Source organism: Amblyomma americanum, chromosome 1, assembly GCF_052857255.1.
Source record: "Amblyomma americanum isolate KBUSLIRL-KWMA chromosome 1, ASM5285725v1, whole genome shotgun sequence".
NCBI lineage: Eukaryota > Metazoa > Arthropoda > Arachnida > Ixodida > Ixodidae > Amblyomma > Amblyomma americanum.
In genome coordinates, this window is record NC_135497.1 from 128,939,429 (window position 1) to 128,960,495 (window position 21,067).

Consider the following 21,067-nt stretch of genomic DNA (forward strand, 5'->3'; position numbering starts at 1 on the left):
GATAAAGCAGTATCTTGTGGCATGCGGCACCAGAAACCATCCTGAACTGTCCCCTGAACTAGTAGTTTAGAGCAGTTCTCCCATTCATTCCAGTTCAACTTAATTCCAAGACAGCAAAAAATTTAAAAAAAATATAGGTTGTATGAATGTGAACTGTATTTCTTTCTGGAGCTGAAACCAGTTTGGTATGGCACTCAAGTCATTACCTTGACTTTTTTTTTTTTTCATAAGCTGTCATAACTTGCAGTTAATGCCAGCACAATCAGCAGGATTCAACTTTTTTCTTCTACCCTGCACTACCTACATGCAGAAAGCTAGAAAATTATCTTCTATTTTGTCTCAATAAAACTTACTCATTCATCACACCCATTAAATGCTGACGCCTCTAAGGTCAAATCACACAAGTTCATGCTCTTGAGGACAGATCATAAATAGAAAGTATTACCTTATTAATGCAAACTAGCCTATTTTGTCAATCGCAACAATTGTCATCTACCAGAGAAATCAAAATCAATTTTTGAAGACTATGCAGTCATTACAAGCCATGATAATTTCTTCAAAGGCTACAATTGTCTTTTAAAATGCATGGTCATGCTTGCTGTGTATTTTGTGCTTTACTGTTATAAGAAGGATGTGTTGTTGGGGGGAGCTGGGTCTCAAAAAAAAAAGTGTTTATTAATGTAGTCACAATTATAAAATCTTCAGGGAACATAAATTTTTGCATAGCAGTTCAAAATACAGCAGACTCCTGTTACAATGAACTCGATTAAAACGAATTTTCGGATAAGATGAACAATGCGAGACCATTTGGTTGATCTGCTAAAGGACTCAATGTAAAAAAAAAAATCCAACATTAACAAAGGCCTCGAACCACGGCGACCCTGTGCAGTGGCACTCACTGGGTGTCCAAGCGACTTTGTTGAGGAAAGAAAAAATATACAAAGTGTTTTTACACAACAAAATGCACCCCCACAAAATGTCTTCTATGCACTTTCACGCAAAATTGCGGGGAATCTGTTTTGCCAAGAGTACGCTTTCTTGAGCGAAGCTTTCTTGCGGGTGCGAGAAAGGCAAGGCACCATCACACCTGTGCTGGTGCATTGCGCATGTCACATGCTGCATATCGCCTCTGACAGGATGAAAGGCACGTATGTGCAAAGTGTGCTTGCTCGTTGATTTGGGGCCCGAAAAATCCGGAGCCGCATTGTTAACATACGCAGCATCGCAACATGCATTACTGTAGTGCGGAGATGGCCGGATAGTAGCACCGCACGCATTGCCTATGGTGTATGGAAAGGCGCGTGGTGTGCCTGCTCGTGCAGTTGATAACAGCTCTGCCACAGAAGGAACGAGATGAGAGAGAAGCATGGATACTTTGCTGGGCCCCTTCAAAGCGGTCGAAGCAGGACAGAAAGCAAAAATTAGAAAAATAGCTCGCACAAATAGCAACCGCTGTGGAATATAGTGAGAAAAAAAGAGTTGGTGGAAAAAAAACTAGACTAAAGTCAATTTCAAGTAGGATGATGGGAGCTTATTTCACGCTTTCAGTCTCCAGCTCACTTCATGCATAGTGGAATAAACCCCCTATTTTCAGCTACCCTCTCTGAAAGGCTATTTTATTCATGGTTTTCATGTAACATATATGGGCACATATAGCATACTCACATATCTTTTTTAAGGGCACTTCTGTAAACATGAACTTCTGATAATACGAACAAATTTTCTGGTTCCTTCAAGTTTGTCTTAAAGGGAGTCTACTGTATGTCATTTAATTTCATGTGAAACAATTCCTTGAGCACTTAAGTAATTGTTATTTAAGTTCTTTGTGAAGAGCTTTTGAGAAAGTCTGCTGCAGGGAAGTTAAGAAATGTATACCGTTAGGTTCTCCTGACACCAAGGAATGCAATAAGTGTACAATTATCATCCTGCCTATCATTGAACTTGAGCTATAAGGTATTAAAGCTGCCACTTCCGAAACAGGAATATTAACTTTTTTTCCCGTTTCCAAAGTGGCAACTCCAAAACCCTATAACTCAAATTTTATGGTAGGCAGGAACACAATTTTAACCCTACTGCATTCCTTGATGTCAAGAGAACCCCAATAGCATACATTTTAGCATGTTCCCTGCAGCAAACTTTCTTAAAACCAATTCACAAAAACTTGCATAACAATTATGTACATGCTTGTTTTACACAAAATGAAACGAAAATTAAATGACATATTCAGGATCAGAGCACAAAAATACTAGTTCCCTGATGATTTCATAACTGCAACTACATTAACAATTTTTTTTTTCCTAAACACACAAGGGCCCACAGGAAACTCATCTGCTGTTGGCACTTAGCTTAAGATACTGGTGGAGACAATCGCCGGTTTTGCTTTGTTTGTTAGCTATATGTACTGCTTGTATAACCAATGCCTTTGCAACTCATGCTCTGAAATTTTGTGGCTTGAACGCAACCATGATCAAACCCAAAAAGAAATCATATGCTTTCAATGCTTACAAAGTACCATGGCTACCCGTCTTGCATTGCAGTTTGGCAATTCTAGATGCCTTGCAACGTTTGACCCTTGTGCTATGTTCATAGTACCTCAATGCTGATTACTGCAAGAACATGAAATGATGTGCATTCATTCTGGTATGTCATCTTGCACCTATTTTGTTTCTTATTGGCAGCTTTAAAACAATCCTTTGTGGCAGATTATATGGTTAACAGATCACACAGCTAGCTGACTGCACTAATTCAAAGTTTTATTGATCAGTCTTTATCTACTGAAAAGCAAACCATTCATCTCACAGCCTTTTAAATTTTATTGAGCACTTCAACTCATTTCTTTTATTGTGGTGGTCACACTGCAAAACGTGCTAGACATGAAAACAATGCACTTTGCATTTTGTGTTCTGTCATCATCTAGTTGTGTGTAGACCACAGTGTAAGAATATATTTAGGTGTTGACAATCGGCCCGATGGCATGACCAGATCTTGTTTGCTGCTGTTTGTGCTTTTTTTGAACACGGATAGATGGCGCCCCACAATGCAAGCTTGACAAGTCGCCAAGCTGTGGCGGCCGTACTGCAGGTGTTGCGGGATCATTCGGTGCTGTGGCATGTATGCGTGGTTGTTCAAGTACAGCAAGGCACTGAAGGATCAAAACTGCTGTCAACATCATTTTATGCTACTTCGTGTTCTACTTGCTGGGACTGCATGAATGGGCAGAACAGTGGCAACGATGTGGCCCTGTGGTCCTTCGGAGCTGGTTATCAAAATACATTCATTGCAAGGTTTTTTTGTTCATCCGCATGACTGCTGAGAGCATGGTTAACTATACCGCCTCTTGAAGATAAACGGTCGGCCTCAAAGCACACGCTCCCATATTTGGGCCAGAGAGCCTATGCATACGTTCAAACATTGCTTGAGTAGCATAATGAGCCGATGCTTGACAAGATGAGGCCAACCGTGCAGAGAACATGGTTAATTTCAGCAAACTGGGTTCTTTGATGTGAACAGACAGGTTAGGAGCATTTCTGCATTTTTCCTGCATCACAAATACTGCCTCCGAAGCTTAGAACCAGACCTGTGCTCTCATGCTTGGTAGCAGAATGTCTCGCTGCTGCACGCAGGATTGAAAGGAAAACGAGAGTGCAGCTGTGACGTTTTAGTGGCTAGTGCAGTGCACTTTTAGCGATGTGATGCGAAAATGATTTGTTATGTTACCCCTGATGTTCCTCCCACCAAGCTCATCTTTACGCTGACAGTGACGATGCTGAGTGGTTGACAGGGCATTTACTTTAAAAAACCTGTATATTGCAAGCAACTGCAGTTCATTATTGTCCAGGGAAACCTAGGTATCTATAGCATGCCTGAATGATGGTTAACAGGAATTTGTGTACAGGACAAACCAAGGAAAACGGAACTGGCACTTGAGAAGGTGCCTCCAAGCTTCACGGGGGGGAGAAGGGCATGCTCCCTGATCAGCTGCCACTCATGATGTACTGCAGCCACCTGTGCGCAGTTTCTTGTGAGGGCTAGATGGTGGATTGGCACCTTTTGTTTTTCACAGGCTGTCCCCAAGGGCAGTGCGACAGCGGCGGGTGTACACTGCTTGCTTGGCCGCTTGGCACACATGGCTGCTGATTGCCATTTTCTAGGAGGCTTCCTTGAACTTGTTTGCTTTGTCAGATATTTCGGACACTCGGAGAAAATGCTGGGCACAGCGTTCATTAACAGTACCGGTTTCTTGGGTGCATTCAAAAGGACCTTGCCACTAAACTCGGCATAGCATGATTTGGATATCATATGCTCGACAACGTGCTTCGCACAGACACTGCCGCTCAGTTGCAATATTGTATCCGCTCTGGGGATTGCCCGGCACCGAAGTTCCAGGCGAGCACGCTCCGACGGAGCTTTAACAAGCCCAATCTGCAGAGTTGAGTACAAATCCCTTCTTGCTATAACCACGTCGAGTCGGCTTCTGGACCTGGCTGGACTCCGGGGTGTGCCACAGCAACAACCAACACACAATAGCACCAGACACATAGGCCGCAACGACTGCTCACGGGGTTGGCTCACACGACCATGTGAGCTTGCGCTGCAATCACCGGGGGTAGTATCGAAACGCAACTCAAAAGGCTAGTTTTGGAAGCCCTTTTTGTGCACAGTGCACACACTACTTAGAAGCAGAGAACCTAAAGTTCACACTTTGAGATGCACTCTGGCAGCAGAATACAGACAAACACAGCTTGAAGCGCCATTGAAAGCCCCACCCCCACTCCGCTGCGATGACCAAATGTACTAGAGCACGAACATTATCTGTGCGCGCTCTTTGTCATGGTGGGCGGTCAGTGTCAACACTTAAATACATTCTTACACCGTGATGCAGACCTTTTCCTACCCCCTTGGACCAACTTGCTCATGCACATGCAACAGCCTCTGAAGGATAAAATAGACCGTCTGCACACTAATAGAAAGCCATAGAGTTCAATGCATTATAATCAACCAGTTCGATTTGTGTTAGAGTTAAATGTAACCATGAATCCATGATGCAAAAATTTTGAGAACATACTGGTAACCCCAATGTGAACTAAAGGCGATAGCGTACGGGTAATCACTCTAGCTGCTGCTGCTGATGATGACGATGTCGGCGGGTTGTTGCTGTTTCCTTTGTATCGGGCGGACATGACGTACGCATCCTAGTCAGTTTGATGAGTGAGGATCTTGTGCGCTATGCCATCTCTTGCAGCTAGCAGCGGATGCCAGTGCCACTACAACACATCCAAGCGGATTTTGTTTGCTCATATGCGTAAGCATTTGTGATGCGAATTGGTCATCTTAACTAACTAGATGTTGTAGCCCGCTCTGTAGCGTAGTGAAAAGCGCTCTGTAGCGAAAAGGGCCACAAGAGGGCTTTTACCGCATGAAACAGATTTAGGGTTGCTTGATGGCGGAATGAATCACTGGCCCGTCAATGCAATGGTTTGGTAGAAGACCCTTTCTCTCAAGCATTTCAGCACAGAAAAGCCAAGCACCGGGCCGGGGGAAATCTTGTACCCATTAGAAAACTGGTGGGCAATCAGCAGCACTGGGGATCGAACCCAGCACTTCCCGAATGCGAGGCGGATGCTCTACCAAAAGGCCATCGCTTTGGTATTAATTAGTTGTAGACCGCTCAGTAGCATATTCTGCAGTGCGAAGCGCTGACACAAGGCCTCCTTTTATTGCCCTCAACACAACCTTCTCCATGGTCGAGGGTAGTTCGTTCGGCTCTCAACCCAAGTGGCTCAAGTCCTGGCTCTATTTTTCTTTTCAGCGCAATTGTTTTTCTTTCTTCAGAGGCACTACATAATGGTGGTAGAATAACGTCACAACGCTGTAGACAAACGAGGAATTGTGCAGTGACATCATCACCATTGTACTTTGTGACTGTTGTGGCGTGTCTGAATTACCCACACTAGGTCATGTGGTGCGACGCCACATCATCATTGACCAATGGGAATTTTTTTCACACCACAGGGGCTGCTGCAGAATGGAATTTCATTCTCACACCCCTGGGGTTGCTGCCAAACGTGCAATTTAACGCTGTTGTATTAAAAGTGCATTATACATATTAAGTGGTGTTCCACCTTCATAATAAGGTTGCATAAGCTGTAAGCCTGCAGTGTCTGCATATATGTGAACAGGGCTCCACCTGTAACTTAAAAGCTGCTTTAAAAATGAAGTGCTGGGTTTTGCAACAATATAGCTAGAGTAGTATACTTAGCAGCCACCATACACTTTTCACTACATAACTGTGTTCACATCAAATAAACATGGCAAAATTTCTGCAGTGGAGTCTCAGTTCTGGTTCATTAGCACAAGAATCTATGACTAAAGTAATTCAAAGGTGTGTAATGCGCAGCAGCAGCTCCATGACTAGTCAAGTTTTGGTAATAGCAGGCAACTTTGTTGTTTGTATAACCTCGTATGTGGTGCATATATGCACTGTACATCATAAAAATTTTTTCGAAATGATAACACTGCAACAGTAGTGATATTGAGAGGTCACGTTATCCCAACCAAGCTGGTTTTGCTGATTACAAAACAAAAATATAAAATATATTCTGGCAATTTCTTACCAGTAACACCTGGTCAGAGCTATCCTTATAAGCACGAAAAGTTCACACAAAAGCTCAAGTTGGTGAAAATATTAGGTTGTCTATTCCTTTAAACAAAGCTTTCCAAGCAATTGAATACTAGGTTACAGCAAGTGAAAGAGTGAAGCAAAAGAGTGAAAAACCAGGCATCTGCACAATGAAATCTTTGCAACATAAAATTCAGGGCTATAGTAGCAACAAGTGGTAACATTTTAATGTGTGCAAAAATTGTGCCACCATGATGAGCTGGGATTGAGACCAAAGAGATGATACATGCACAATTAAATGTTGAAGAAGCCTAATCCAAAAAAACTGACATAAGATATTGACCTAAGCAGTTTTGTATCTTGATATACCATGCTGTTGCTTTTAAATGACCAAATCTGCTTTGCAGAATTTTTTTTTTTTTTGCAATAGCTACGTCTAATTTAAGCATAAATACAGTAAATTAAATAGCAGTAATGACAATGAAGAACATACAGTGAAACCAACTTATGACAAAGTGCAGGACATGTCAAGTTTTGTTTGACGAATCCAAAGCAGTGCAACCTGCATATAAAGAATTTGTCAATAGTTTGCTATGTATAACATTTTCAAGGAATGAGAGAACAGCCTCCAACCTCCCCCCCCAAATGTCACCAGTATGCATTTATTACTAGTAGTAAAGCATTCTCTAAAACAAATTTTGTGATCTACACTTTACACTGTGGACAACTTTTAACTATTTAATATATTTCAGTCTTACCAATTTGCAAGATTACTAGGCATGCACATAATCTTGTTTTTTGCACATGAAAAGAAGACAATGCTGGACATGGCATTAATGAATTCCATATGGTTGATGGAGAGCATTTTTTTCTGGCTTAAGCAGTCGCAGATGCTGTCAGCCCTGATTCTTGTCACCCAGTATAAATAGTACGCAAGGACAATTGACAGAGGTCTTGTTTTGAAGTTGGCATTACTGAGTTCAACATATCCCATGCTGAGTTCAAAGTAAGAAATGCGCAGTACCTTCGCGACTTTCTTGAGGTATTTGATACAGGTAACTTAATGGATTGAACTTTTATGAGTTTTAAGCATATGAAAAATTATGATGTTTACCTTTGTAACAAAAACATCTTTATAGTGAATAGATTCACTACTTTAGTAGTCAATTAAAACAAATTTCTGCTAATATGTTACCTAGCGAAATTTCCATAGCCGAAATTCCACAATATTTTTGTTCTGAAAAAAGAATACTTACGTTATGCTAGGAAATATGGTAACAGCAGTAAACAAAAAATTCTTCAGTAAGAGCAAGTTTTTAACATGAAACTAAGGAATATGGCTTGAGTACTTACATCTGCATGTGATAGATGGGACTTTGAAACCTCCGCACGGGAACTTTCCTGGAAAAAGGTAGTCATAATTCTCTATGGTATATTGTTTCTGCATGCAAATGCACAAATGAACAATGCTGGACTACAAGAAAAACCAACCAGCCCAATTTGAAACGCTATTAATGTTCGTTCAAGCACTGCCATGGCAGGCAGCACCAACAAGCATTGAAGCCCATGTTATTTTACAGCGCTGCCAATGCAGCCTTGCCCACACCTGCGGTGCACATTCATCTCTACTCTGACACTAAACGACATAACCAGGTCTGCCCATGTTATCATCAAACAACCTACGTAGGGATGTAGCTTTTGACTACATGCCACAGTGACTCTGTAAATGACACAAAAGAGAAACTGGCTGTAGAAATCACTTGCAAAAGCAATAAAAACTCCTTCTTTCCTATCATTACCTCTATGAGCTCTAAGAGAAAAACAAAGATTGATTCAAAATTTTTTGGGGCATGTTCTGTCATGGCGGAAAATTTCTAGCACCTCTGCATTGGTAGCCATAGACTTCGAAGAAGTCACCACATGCACATATGCAGGGGTGTCTGCATGTCTGCCATTCTTGGGACATCTCCTAAAAGCTACATTACGTGAGAGTGTCAGGCGCTTCTTGGGGTTCTGCTTGAATTGCCCTGTAGGTGTTGAGATCGTGGCCTTTCATCTTAAAATTCAGTTAGTCAAGGAAATAAACATCTGGCTTGGCTCACGAGAATAAGGTTAGGTTAGCAAGATGGGTATAGAAAAACATTCATATTGTTTTTGGTCAAAAACTGCCTGTGTAAGTGACAGTAAAGCTTTGTAGGGGGCTAGTTGGTTGTACATACTGAGACTGGGGAGCGCTACAATCAAGACAAGGGGACAACACCACATAAGAACACCACGAAACACGAGCGCAATTTGCGCTCGTGTCTCGTGGTGTTCTTATGTGGTGGTGTTTTCTTGTCTTGATTGTAGCGCTCCCCAGTCTCAGTGAGTGACAGGACAGATACTGTGTTGCAATGGTGCAGCAGCCAGTTCTTTAGTCACCAAAATTTTGGGTGCCATCTTTGCACAGCCCCCCAGCTGCCACAAAATATCACAACAGTATCTGGAGTTGACACTTGCCCTACTGAGACTAATTCCCTCCTGCAATCCTGCAAATTCATAGGCATGCACTTCTGTCAAGTGCTCTTGATGTCAGTGAGGCTACAGTTTTCTAGTGGGAAAGGCAAGGTCATAGTCATAACCCCTGCTTTTACTGCCAATGAGAACTGGGCAAGAAAGTTGCACATTCCAAGATGATCCAACCAAGTTTTATGCAGCTGTCAACAAGTCCCCATTTCCGATCAACCGCAAAGTTTCTGGGACAAATTCTCTGGGACATTAGCCCATCACGTGGCCACCTCCCACCTCAGCAGCAATGCCTAAAATAGTTAAACGTCAATCCTTATGAAATGGCTACTGAACTGTCTCAAATGCCATGTGGCTGGAGGCCTTCCTGTGAGCCTGTCATCCTGAACGCAAACCCAAATAGCATTGAGCACTGAGCTCAGAGATCCATTTGAAAAACTGCATACTGCCTAAGCTTTCTTCATCAGAGAGCCTAGATCATTTCTAGGGTCTCTGTACAGGTATGGCTGAGCTTTGCACAAAATTTGATGCCCTCTCTCTGTTTCACAATTAGGACAGTGTCAAAAATTGCTCAGCATCAAATACACAGTATGGCATTAAAGGACATGTCAACAGAGCATGCTGTCAAGCAGTGTGGAATTTTCGTAGCTGAATTAATATGTTAAGCTGGTGCTGCCATCCACAATCACATGGAGCTACCACAACTGCTGTTCAAAAGGCAGCACTAGTCCCTCACATCTCATACATCTAGTGTTACAAACTGCTAGCAAATTCCCACTGGCAGTTTGTAACAATAAGTGCTGTGTGGTCTTCCAAGTTGAACGAACCATCATACTAGAGAAAACGGCCTGCATTCAGGAAAGGTTTTTTCAATAGTATAGTTTTGGGTACAGCAGTCATGAATTTTTTACATGAACACTTTGTAATAATGCAACAATAATACATTACTATCACCTTAAAAAATTCCACCAGTGATGTCACATTTTGATTAGCAATACTGCCACCTTCAAATGCCACTATCATGTTAGCTATTAGCCTATTGGCAGGCAACTAGCGCCAGCTATCAACAAATGCACAAATGAACATAAAAGGAAAGAGCAGTCATGAGAGCGGAGAGAAGTGTGTCAGGCTTCTGCAAAGCGAGTCGGATGCAACTGCTGCTCCTCGTATCTTACAGTTTTCAATGTGCTTGGTAAGCCAGTTATTATTCATTAAACTTAGCATGGAAGCAACTGGTGCCTTTGCATTATCAGTAATAAGCAACATAGGTCAACTTTAGTTTGGCGACAACGTGGAACCAAGAGAGAAACTATTTCAAGTGATTTCACGTTTCTTGGAAATCAAAATCATGCAACTAAATTATCACTGTGAATGGCTAAAACAGAGGCTGCAAAAAAATTATGTGACCTGAAGCCAGTGCTATCCATGATACTGAAAGGCAAAAACAAGTTACAGGATGCATAAAACTTGGCAGGTTTGCAACATTACGGATGTTAATGCAAAACAGTGTCACTGCACAAGAACCATAACTGGAGTAAAAATTTTCCTACGGGAAAACTTATCTCAGCAAGAATGACTCAAAGAGGTCATGACACAGAAAAGCTGAATACAGCTCCATAAGTGGCAGCTGTTTCAATTTTCGAAAACCCTTCACCAGCCTTCACTCATATATAGCTGTCTTGAGCACTGCAAAAGAAGTTGAATGCAGAAGGAAAGCCACTGGCTCCCCTTTCTTCACCTAATCATTGTCAACAGCACTTAAATTCTTTTAAAGCCATATTTTAAAAATGAGAGGAAGATATAATAACACCGATCTGCTGTAATTTCAGTACCCATGGAATATATTTTTTGACCTGCAGGGGGGAGTCATTATCTGGAGCTATCTGGAGTCCCCCACTACATATGGCGTTTCAAAGTCTGCGCTGTAGACCTGGCTTGCAAATACATTAACTATTATACAATTCCTTAAGCCTTTTTTAGAAGAAGACTTTCTTAAACAGAACAGACCTCTTTCCTCTGCTTGCTGCCCTAAGCAGAGCTTACAACGCCAAGTTTAGAAAGAACAAAATAAGAACGACATAGCAGACACAGCATTCAACAAAAGGTGTGAAGTCTACATTTTCTAAAAAGAAGTCAAAACTTATTGTGTTTCGCCACATCTCTAAGTAAACTCATTCTGAGTGCAACATGTTTGACCTTACGAGCGCTGTATAAAACAGCAATTAATATACTGGACAAACCGCAGTTCTAGCTACTCAAGAACTGCTGCTGACGTCTCACCACCTCATTGCAAGAAAAGCAAACTACGCAAATCACACTGCAAGATAGTTACTTACCACACCACGAGAATCATAAAAAAGCACTTTCTCCTTCCCTCCCCGGTCATTATCAATCAAAGCACAGTAGATGTCTTCAATTGTCGGCTGAATATCCTAGGAAAAAATGTGAAAGTAAATGCCTTCACTACAAGATTGAAGGGGATGACAACATACGTAAAAGCACTCATGACCTTGACTATTTGTGTAAGAGTCCCTAAAGTAGTAAAATAGAAGCTCGTTTTTTAACAAAACTGGCAGCAGAAAAGCAGCAGTGCAGAGGCAAGTTAAGACACACAAACTGCAGATATACGGACACACTTTCATAAAAGGAAACATGCGGTGAAACATTCCTAAATTCATGTGATTAGCATTTACAGACTTTCCCATCCATCGGGTGAGAGAGATGTCGAAACGCTTCCTATGTGGACTGTTGCAAAAAGGTTCTGCTGCTACTTCCACTGTGATGGTGCCAGGTGCACACATAATCTCCTTTAGTTTCTATGCCCAGTCATGCGCTCCGGCATGGGCATTCAGTACTCTCTCCCGACCTCCTTACACCTCACCCACAAGGGGCACTCGCAACACAGAATTGTTTTTGCCGCATGACTCTGCATGCATGGTTGTTTGCTCACACTCAAAACTCTTTGCACAGACCTGTGGTGAATGCGGAAGTCTATGTCAGTGCATTGCTCTGGCATACAGTATCAAGAAACCAGAAAAATGACGAGAACTCAAGAACATATGTGACTGCAACCTACTAGCGCGGATGCGAAGAACCATGCAAAGTTTGTGAACCCAAAACATAATCACTTACAAGGGAACAAAGCAACACGAGGGCAGCTTTTCTTAACGCACAGTGTACAGAATGTCAAAAGGGAATCATGGAACAAGCCCAGGTGGGTGATCTTGATTTGTTTCCCAGTGAGTCAGGAGGACGTGGTTCACCAGCTGTTCTAGAGAGACTAGGGACTAGCTCAACGTGAATGTGAATCATCACATAATTTGTTGCTGTATTAGGAGCTGAACATTCACTGGTCCCAACAGTAAAGCAATCGAGTCAGGTAATTCTGACCATCCCCTACAGCCATATTCGCATGCAAAATAATGACCAAGTAAATTTGGTCTAAAATGGCCTCAGGATGCTTCGAAAGGCTATTGATAATGACTCAAATGCAGAAATTATGACAGACATGGCACTGCAGAGGTCAAAGAGGACATTTATTGTTCACAGCTGGAACACCTTCGAGCAAGCTATTTCATGTTAAATATATCAAGCGTTGCAAGACTTTGATGATGTTCTCTAGCACTTCCTTAAGAGGTTGCTTCAGAGTTCTCCTTCTTTGCTAAGATGACTTCAGTGAACCTCTTCCGACACTAGAGGACGACCAGCAGCTCTCCAGATGGTTGCAGAAGTCTTCCTCTGTCCCGAGGTGATTTAAGACCAAATATACTTGGCCATCAGGGATGGGCAGTATCAAAGATACATGTATCTTTCATACTATCTTTCGATACATTTTATGTATCAGTATTAGGAATCGTGTGTCAAAGACAACAGCATCTGAGTATCGGTATCGAAAATACATATTCAGGGTATCATGCATTTTAACAATACTCGATACTAAAAAAAAAATGTGCCGGAAATTTTGAGGCTGCTGTGAGTCAGACTTTGGGCCCGCAGCGCCCGCTCAGGCGGTAGCACACTGAGAAAAGGAACGGAGTAGAATTAGGCAGAGATTGCACCAATTCCATTGGCCCAGTCTACTTTCTTCCTACTTCATTGTTTGGCAGATAGACGACATATATGTTGCACTTCTGTACACTCAGTGACCAAAGGGATGAAGAGACAGGCTCACCATAATGGCAGGAACAACACCCCTTCACAATTATTAAAAGTTGCAGTGGTCACCAACAGAAATGGAAGACTTTCACCATCATGCTCAGGAGCTTTAAGAAAATTTGTTGTTCACTTTGTCAGCATGATAAAGGTCACATGCTCTACCTCACGTGGGTCAATGGTGTCATCAGCACCATCAGCGTCAACTGCATCAGCTGAGGCATTCCTTTCGTTTGGAGTGAGCAAGCGTTACAACAAGCCATAGTTCTCAAGAGGCGCTAATGAAACTTGAGTTTCTTAACTATGCTCCCAGGATCCTCAAGTCGACATAGCTATGCTTCACTCTTACCCATTGAAAAAAGGCACCTTCATGTTATAACACAGCAATATGCTCATCTTTTCCAGCAAAGAGGCTTTTTCACATGGTTCACTCATAGCACAGCCACATCATGGGAATTTACAAACTGGCAGTTTGAGCAAATGCTGTTACTTAATACTGTTAAGTAAATGCAACACCTCTATAAGAGTGATTAACAAGATAATTTTTCCCTAATAAAAACTTTCAGCACTTCAATTTTTGTTTTTTACCTTCTAACTTTTAACCCAGAATGTTCAATGTGAAACATCAGTTGACACAGTGCTGGGGAACTAAATGCTCAGCTTTCCCAAGCGCACAGAGCTTGCATCTTTTATCACAGGGCAAAGGCAGAGGCCAGTTGGTAAATACTGCAGCAACAAATGAAAAGCATAAAAAAAAGTTTCAAGTTTATTTGTAGGTTGTCAACTGCTCACAGATAGATTCACAGGAAGAACATTTGCTTAAAAAAGAAGCTTTTGCTAGCCTGCTTATCGAAGTGATCATTTCAACATCACCATGGCTTCAGTCCAATGCTGAAGTTCTTGCGAAACCAGCTGCGCCGACAATGAAGCTTAAAGAAATCCATGCGGCTGGATTTATATAAACCCTTTCAAAGAGAGTGTACATTAAGAAATACACCAAAAAATCTAGAATGCACGGAGAAATTTCTTTATTTAGCTAATCATATTACCAGCTTTGTTAATATGAGTGATTTCAGTGAGGTATCGAAGTATTGATGATACAGCATCAAGTATCTGTTTCGGAAATCAATTTCGGTTGTGTATCTTGTATCAGTACGGGAAATACAATTTTTGAGGGTATTGGTTTCAAAGATACTTTTTTCAAGTATCATGCCCAGCCCTGTTGCCATATATATTACATCTCCATATTTTGTGGCTGCATAAGGACGGTTGTAATTTCTTAATACACATTCTTTTTTCGGAACCAATCCACATGCAGCCCCTAAATGGCAACGAATTATGTGACAGGTTCCACAAATTATGTGACAGGTTGTGCTCGCGGTGAGCAAGTCCCCCTGGACTGTTGGCTGAAACATGCCCCTTAGATCCTAAGGAAAACAAATCAAAGTCAACCATCTGGGCTTGTCTCTCAACTCACTTTTAAGCTAAAAGAAGTCTCTTCACTCTATGGTGACTTTGGGCAAGGGATTGTTCTTTGGCTTCACTTTGCATGGTTCTCACGCGTGCTCCATTGGTCACAGCCATATATGTTCTAGAGCTTGCATTATTTCAAAAGTCAAAACATTATTTATGTTGCAAGTGCAAGGCATTACATAAAAAATATTTGAACTGATAGCCATGCAGCTAGTGAAATGGTCCAGTACAAAAATAAAATAAATACATCAGACAGCTGTAATGAGCAAACATTAAAAAATAACTAAAAGAAACACAAACAGTAAAAATGGCTTGGAACAAAATGCGCACTTGAAGTAACATTTAAAAAAAAACACACAGAGCAATAAGGAGCAGGAAAGAAAAGTTCATAAAGGTGAACAAACCATTAAAAAAAAGTGGAGGTCAGGGCCCTTCCTGGTTGTTAATAAAGAAAAACTTGCAGCACACCTTAAAGTTATTTGCAAGCTTCACATTTATAGGCACTGTATTCCAGGCTTTTGCGCCGGCAAATTGAACTAAGCGTTTCCCGTATACATTGCAACAGGCAGGCAAATTGAAATTTCCATTTAAGGCATGTCCTGTGTTACGGTACGATAATAAGAAAAAACTTAGTGGTAGAGAAGTAGTAGTATTAATAATATTATTTACCAATACAAATAATTTTGTAATTAAGCAAGGATTCAAATGATAATATGCGACACTCCTTGTACAAACAACTGCAGCTATTGTTCGAAGATGCATGGCCAATTACCTGCAATGCTCTCTTCTGTAGTCTCTGTATGGGAACTAAATAGGTTTTGTATGTTTGGCCCCACGATTCGTAGCACTGGCTGATGTGACAGTGAAACAGAGAAAAGTACAAGGAACGGAGTACATTGTACGGAAAATACTGCTTTGCCTGAATAAGTGCATAGCAGCTGAAAGCTATCTTTTTGCACACCTTTTTGATGTGTTCTTGCCAATGCAGGTGTTGGTCAAAGATGAGGCCGAAGTATTTTTAAGAAGACACCTGCTGAATTCTACGGTTGTTTAATGATATGTGAATCGTACCATTGTCAATGTTTCTTCTCCTAGAGTGGAATACTATATATTTAGTCTTATCCACATTTATTGTTAATTTATCCGCAGAGAACCATGAGGAAATATTAGACAGTTCAGATGTTATCCTGCTTTGTAGGGCAGACAGCGATTCAGCTGAGAACAAAAGAGCAGTGTCATCTGCGTACATAAGAACTTTTGAAAATCGAACGGCTTGCGGGAGGTCATTCATGAAAATAGAAAACAAAACTGGGCCCAATACAGACCCTTGTGAAACCACGAAAGTGATGGGTAGGAATGCGGAATGTGTGTTCTTCACAACTACTTTTTGTTTTCTGTCGGAGAGGTAACTAGCGAGGAACTGGAGAGAATTGTTATTAAAGACACATGCTTTCAGTTTTGTCAGCAACTCGGAGTGACAGACGCATTCAAACGCCTTTTTTATGTCGAGGAATACTACTATTGCCAGCTGGTTTTTGTGAAGAGCAGTGTTGATCTGCTGCGAAAGTGTTACAACGGCAGTAGTTGTTGATTTAGCTGAAACAAAGCCGTGCTGCTCTGCACAAATTATGTTATTATCAAGCAGAAACTTATTAAATTGTAGCGCTATTAGTTTTTTGAAAAACGAATTTATTACACTAGGCACCGATATGGGTCTGTAACTATTGGGGTCATTGGGATCACCAGTCTTGTAGACTGGCACAACTTTCGCTATCTTCAAAGTTGTTGGATATTTGTAACTAATTATCGTGTGGTTAAATAGGTTGCATAAGGGGACGCATAGGGTTTCAACACTGTCTTTTAACACCTTCGCTTGTGTTTCGATACTTCGGTTGTGTTTTAACACGTGTTTCAACACTGCTTGGCGGCAAAATAAGTTCCACTGAATTTACCTTTATTGTCTTCACGTGTTCCCTCATGCTGGTGTTATAAGCTATTATTCCAGACCTGGTAATGGTACAAACCCAAGGAAAGCTAATATTTTCAAGCAGAACCAAGCGCAACACGCGGAGTGGGTAGCCTAGGATGGAAGCGCCTCTTTACACAGGGTGCTATAACTAGGTGCAATAGTCAGCATCCTTTGAAATCAGCACAATGATTAGGTATAGAAAATATAGGAACCTATGTGACAACAGTCTAGTGAGCAATATGAAGATGTCCAGGAAGTTCTTATCAAAAATGTCTACATATTTATTTATTAAAATACCTCTAAGGGCCCTCTGGAAGAGGGTAATACGTAGGGGAAAACACATAGACATAACAATATGTGAGAATGTAACAAAAAAAGAAAAACAACAAAATATAAAGACACTAATATCACAAGTAAGATCAAAATTCAAACAAAACCAAAACAGCACAAAATTAGACGAGACAGTGTAAATTAAAAAAACTGGAATTCAAAATACAAAAGGTGCACAAAAAAGAAGAAAAAAGGAAAACCCTTCCCATTAATTCAATACCCATCCTGCCCAACTCCCATACAAGTACATTGTGTTGGACACTTTTAAAATTGGACGTGCCACCAAAGGGCTGTCGTGTCGATGTAGATCTGCTCAGCAAGCAATCATCCAAATATCTTCACAACTGAACTGCATAGTACACTGTTCTCCGGGAACCTCTGACGTGTGCAAAACGGTAGGCATGATGACAACTGGCATGCGGGCATCGTCACTAAGACGAAAAATAGTCAACCACATAGTTTCCTTTTCGGAGATTCACCGCCATTGCATCAGCCAGCCAGCCAGCCAAGCACAGCTGTGTGCCATTGGGATGGCTCACTGACTAATCGCTAGTCTTTTCCTGAAAGTGGCTTCCACTCCTGTGCCAATACGCATTTCCCTTGCTTCTATCCGCGTGGTTCTCCTGTTCCTACACAGCGCCGGAACCAAGGTTCATGTTGTCAAAACTGCACACTCGTCACGCGTTGTTTGGCATTTGCAAGGTGAAGCCTCCTCACATGCAATGCCACTTGTGAAGAGGCTCCATCACTACCGCATTGCACCATGAAAAAGACCACAGAGACCCTTTTTCCCAGCCTGGTGCTTGGCTTCTATGAGGTGATATGCTTGAAAAGCGGATCTTTGACCCCACCTCGAGCAGTGTGAAATACTCTGTGCCATAGCACTGTTCGGCCAAACTGCCCTTACGCCATGAGAATTTACCATCATCATCACCCCTAACCATTATATTGCAGTTCTTCTTCCGAAACACCTGATAGTGTGCACGCATTAAAGTATTTGACAGAACTGCGAAAAATCGTCATTGCCGTGCTAGTTATCGTCGTAGAAACTGATATCTTAGTTTTTCACCGAATAAATTTACTCTCTTACGAATGATTTTTGGCAGCTTTTGGGGCCATTCGATAATTCAACCTTCTAATAATTTGGACATTCTTTTTCAATCTCTCGAAGTCCAAATTAACTAGATTTCATTATACATATTGTGCGATTTAGATGTGTTGTACAACTACCTCCTCTACCCTGATGTGTGTTTCGCTCTTTTTGTGTCCTGATTTTTATTGTATGTCTTAAATGCTATTTTTGTGATGGCAATTATTGTCTCTCTCTACCATCTGGATGCTGTGTTAGCCTGCAACATTACTGTACCTTTGCCATTGTGAATAACTGTGGCAGTTTGGGAATAAAAAGGAGAAAAAAAAACAGGATCAAAATTCGCTGCATATAAGTAAAAGTGCCACTAGACCCAAATTGACTTTACCTACTAATAATCAGCAGCCCTTTTGTAATGAACATCTGGCATCTAGTAAAGCCTCTATATTGATAACCACATGCCAATGTGCCCTTTGTACTACCCAGCCAACACCATAAGTGCCACATGGTGCCACTACAACTCCAGTACAGGAGGCCTTTAGGATATCCCATGAAAGTGAACTGAAGCCGGTACCTTCTGTACCTTGTTTATGAGTTCCTTGCATCACAGTATAAAGGATTTTTTTGTGATGCTACCCAGGCAACGTCGTGATTAAGTTCATTGTACTGGACAAAATAAAAGAGGCAACATTAGGTGTGTTGCACAACAAAGCTCATATATTAAAGCCATCCTCACTATCTAGCAATAATTCAGAAATGGGCCTGGGGAAAAACGATACACACCTAAAGCTGCTTATGGTTTATGGGGGTTTAACGTCCCAAAGCAACTAAGGCTATGAGGGATGCCGTAGTGAAGGGCTCTGGAAATTTCGACCACCTGGGGTTCTTTAATGTGCACTGATATCGCACAACATGGGCCACTAGAATTTCGCCTCCATCGATATTCGACTGCCGCGGCCAAGATCGAACTTGCATCTTTCGGGTCAGCAGCTGAGTGCCATAATCACCGAGCCACCGTGGTGGCCAACACCTAAAGTTGCAATAAAAAATATGAAGGTGTGAGAAAAATTTCACAAAGCATTACGAGTCAGTAGTACAACTGCATATACAATTTCCACCTGTTTACCATATGACCAACAGCTGTAGGCGAACACAAGATAAGACAATTTGTTGTAAGGTATCGGGCCACTATACATGTCATATGCAGTGAACATTCAGTGCACTCAACAGTATGCCCAGAAAGTAACCCTCATACTTCTTTGTATGCAAAATTATAAGCTTTACAATGGTAAATACAGGACTGCCAACTGCTTGGAATAAGCAGAGGTGTCTAGTAAATGGTCTACAGGCAGTTGTGGGCTGTTCCCACAATGGACACACTACATGTTGCTGCTTGCATATTGCCTTTTGCAATAATTGCAGACAGTAACTTATGGCTACTGCAAATGATAGGCTATGTGGGCGAAAATGTTGCTCATTATGTTTTTACACAAATGAGGTACAGTGAACACACAAACATGTCTCTCAGTATGCTTGCTCTTTACCTCTTGATTGGTGCAGTACTTGTCTGCTCCAAACTAAACCCAACATTCAGACCATTACCTGGAACTGTGCACACTTGGCTGAAAAACATGCTGTAGATGATTTTCTTGTAAGTAGTCCTAATCAGTATTATTCAAGGGATCATGACATGGTCAACCAACAATCGTGGTTTACATTGCAGGTACTAGCCACGACGTTGTTATGCGTACTACAAAAAGAAGTAGGGCTCTACGCTCACATTTGAGCTAGAAATTGCAATTAGAAGTTATCGGCTCGAAGGCCCTCCCTCTGGTAGGGCGGCCATATTGAAGCAGCCTGAGTGACATCATGAGCTGACAGCACCATCGTCTGCTGCATCACTGCTGCGCGCACGGTTGGTGAGGAGCAGAGCACGCTGCTACTCGAGTCCAGCCGTGACACACTGTGGTGAAGCCGCTGAGGCCAGACAGAAGCTAGACAAAAAAGGGAAGGACACAGGCCTTTGTCCCATTGCCATGACTTCCCCCCTTCACCCCTCTGCACTCCTAGCCCAAGCAATGAATAACCCATTCCCCTACACTCACCCTATGTGCAGTGCGCAGCTCAGTCATTCAGCCGCAAGCAAGCACGTGACCGTCAGTTTGTCGTCATGGGTTGGGAGCGCGCCATCGCTGCCTGACTGTCACACGGTTTAGGAGAACTTTTAAAAATTGAATTACAAATTTCTCGCTGCATCAAATGAGTTCATATTTTGCCCAGTTGTTCCAAGACACATAGCGAACAATATGCAATAAATAGCTCGAGTCTTAAAAATGGTGTCATGACCATTAATGGTCTGGCTCTTCAGAGGAGACGATGTTTGTGCATCGACTTGTAATATTGATCTAGCCATGAGGTGCGATGATCGAAGCAGACAACATAGGTGCTTCAACAGGGGGTGCATCTGTTCTCTGGGAAACCTAGGACAGCGCCCCAGCGGTTTGCTGCATTCCGTATCAGTCATTCCTTGCAGTGTTGCCAAAGCCATGAAGCATAAAGAGGTAACATTCTTGCATTGTGGGGTAGTATAGTGCCAGTCTAAAAGTCTTCTCCTTGATTAGAGCATAAAGAGGCGACATTCTTGCATTGTCGAGTAGTATAGTACACAGTCTAAAAGTCTTCTCCTTGATTAGAGTATTAATAAATGCGCAATAAGCATTTATAGTAGCATTTGTACACCCAAAGAAAATGAACATGTGCAAACATACCTGCACAAAGGAAATGAAGTTTCAAGCAATTTGGCCAAAATATTTCAGGCCATTTTTCGTTCCAAGAGCATAAAAAATAGTTCCCTATTTCTTTTCCTGAATCTTAGTAAATGACATCATAAAAGCTACATCATTTAAAGGAGTATGGACACCTAACTTTT

At 41.7% G+C, this 21,067-nt stretch overlaps 1 protein-coding gene across 5 annotated transcripts in view; it reads right to left on the reverse strand.

Moving 5' to 3' along the window:
- Positions 1-21,067, reverse strand: part of kappaB-Ras (NFKB inhibitor interacting Ras like 1) — a 61,756-nt gene that overhangs the window by 37,193 nt on the left and 3,496 nt on the right. For all 5 annotated transcript variants that reach the window (XM_077646879.1, XM_077646880.1, XM_077646878.1 and 2 more), the window contains 2 exons: positions 11,461-11,556; positions 7,973-8,020 (listed from right to left, as the gene is read on the reverse strand). In XM_077646879.1, the coding sequence (XP_077503005.1) occupies positions 7,973-8,020; positions 11,461-11,556 (144 nt within the window). The remainder of the gene's footprint in view (positions 1-7,972; positions 8,021-11,460; positions 11,557-21,067) is intronic.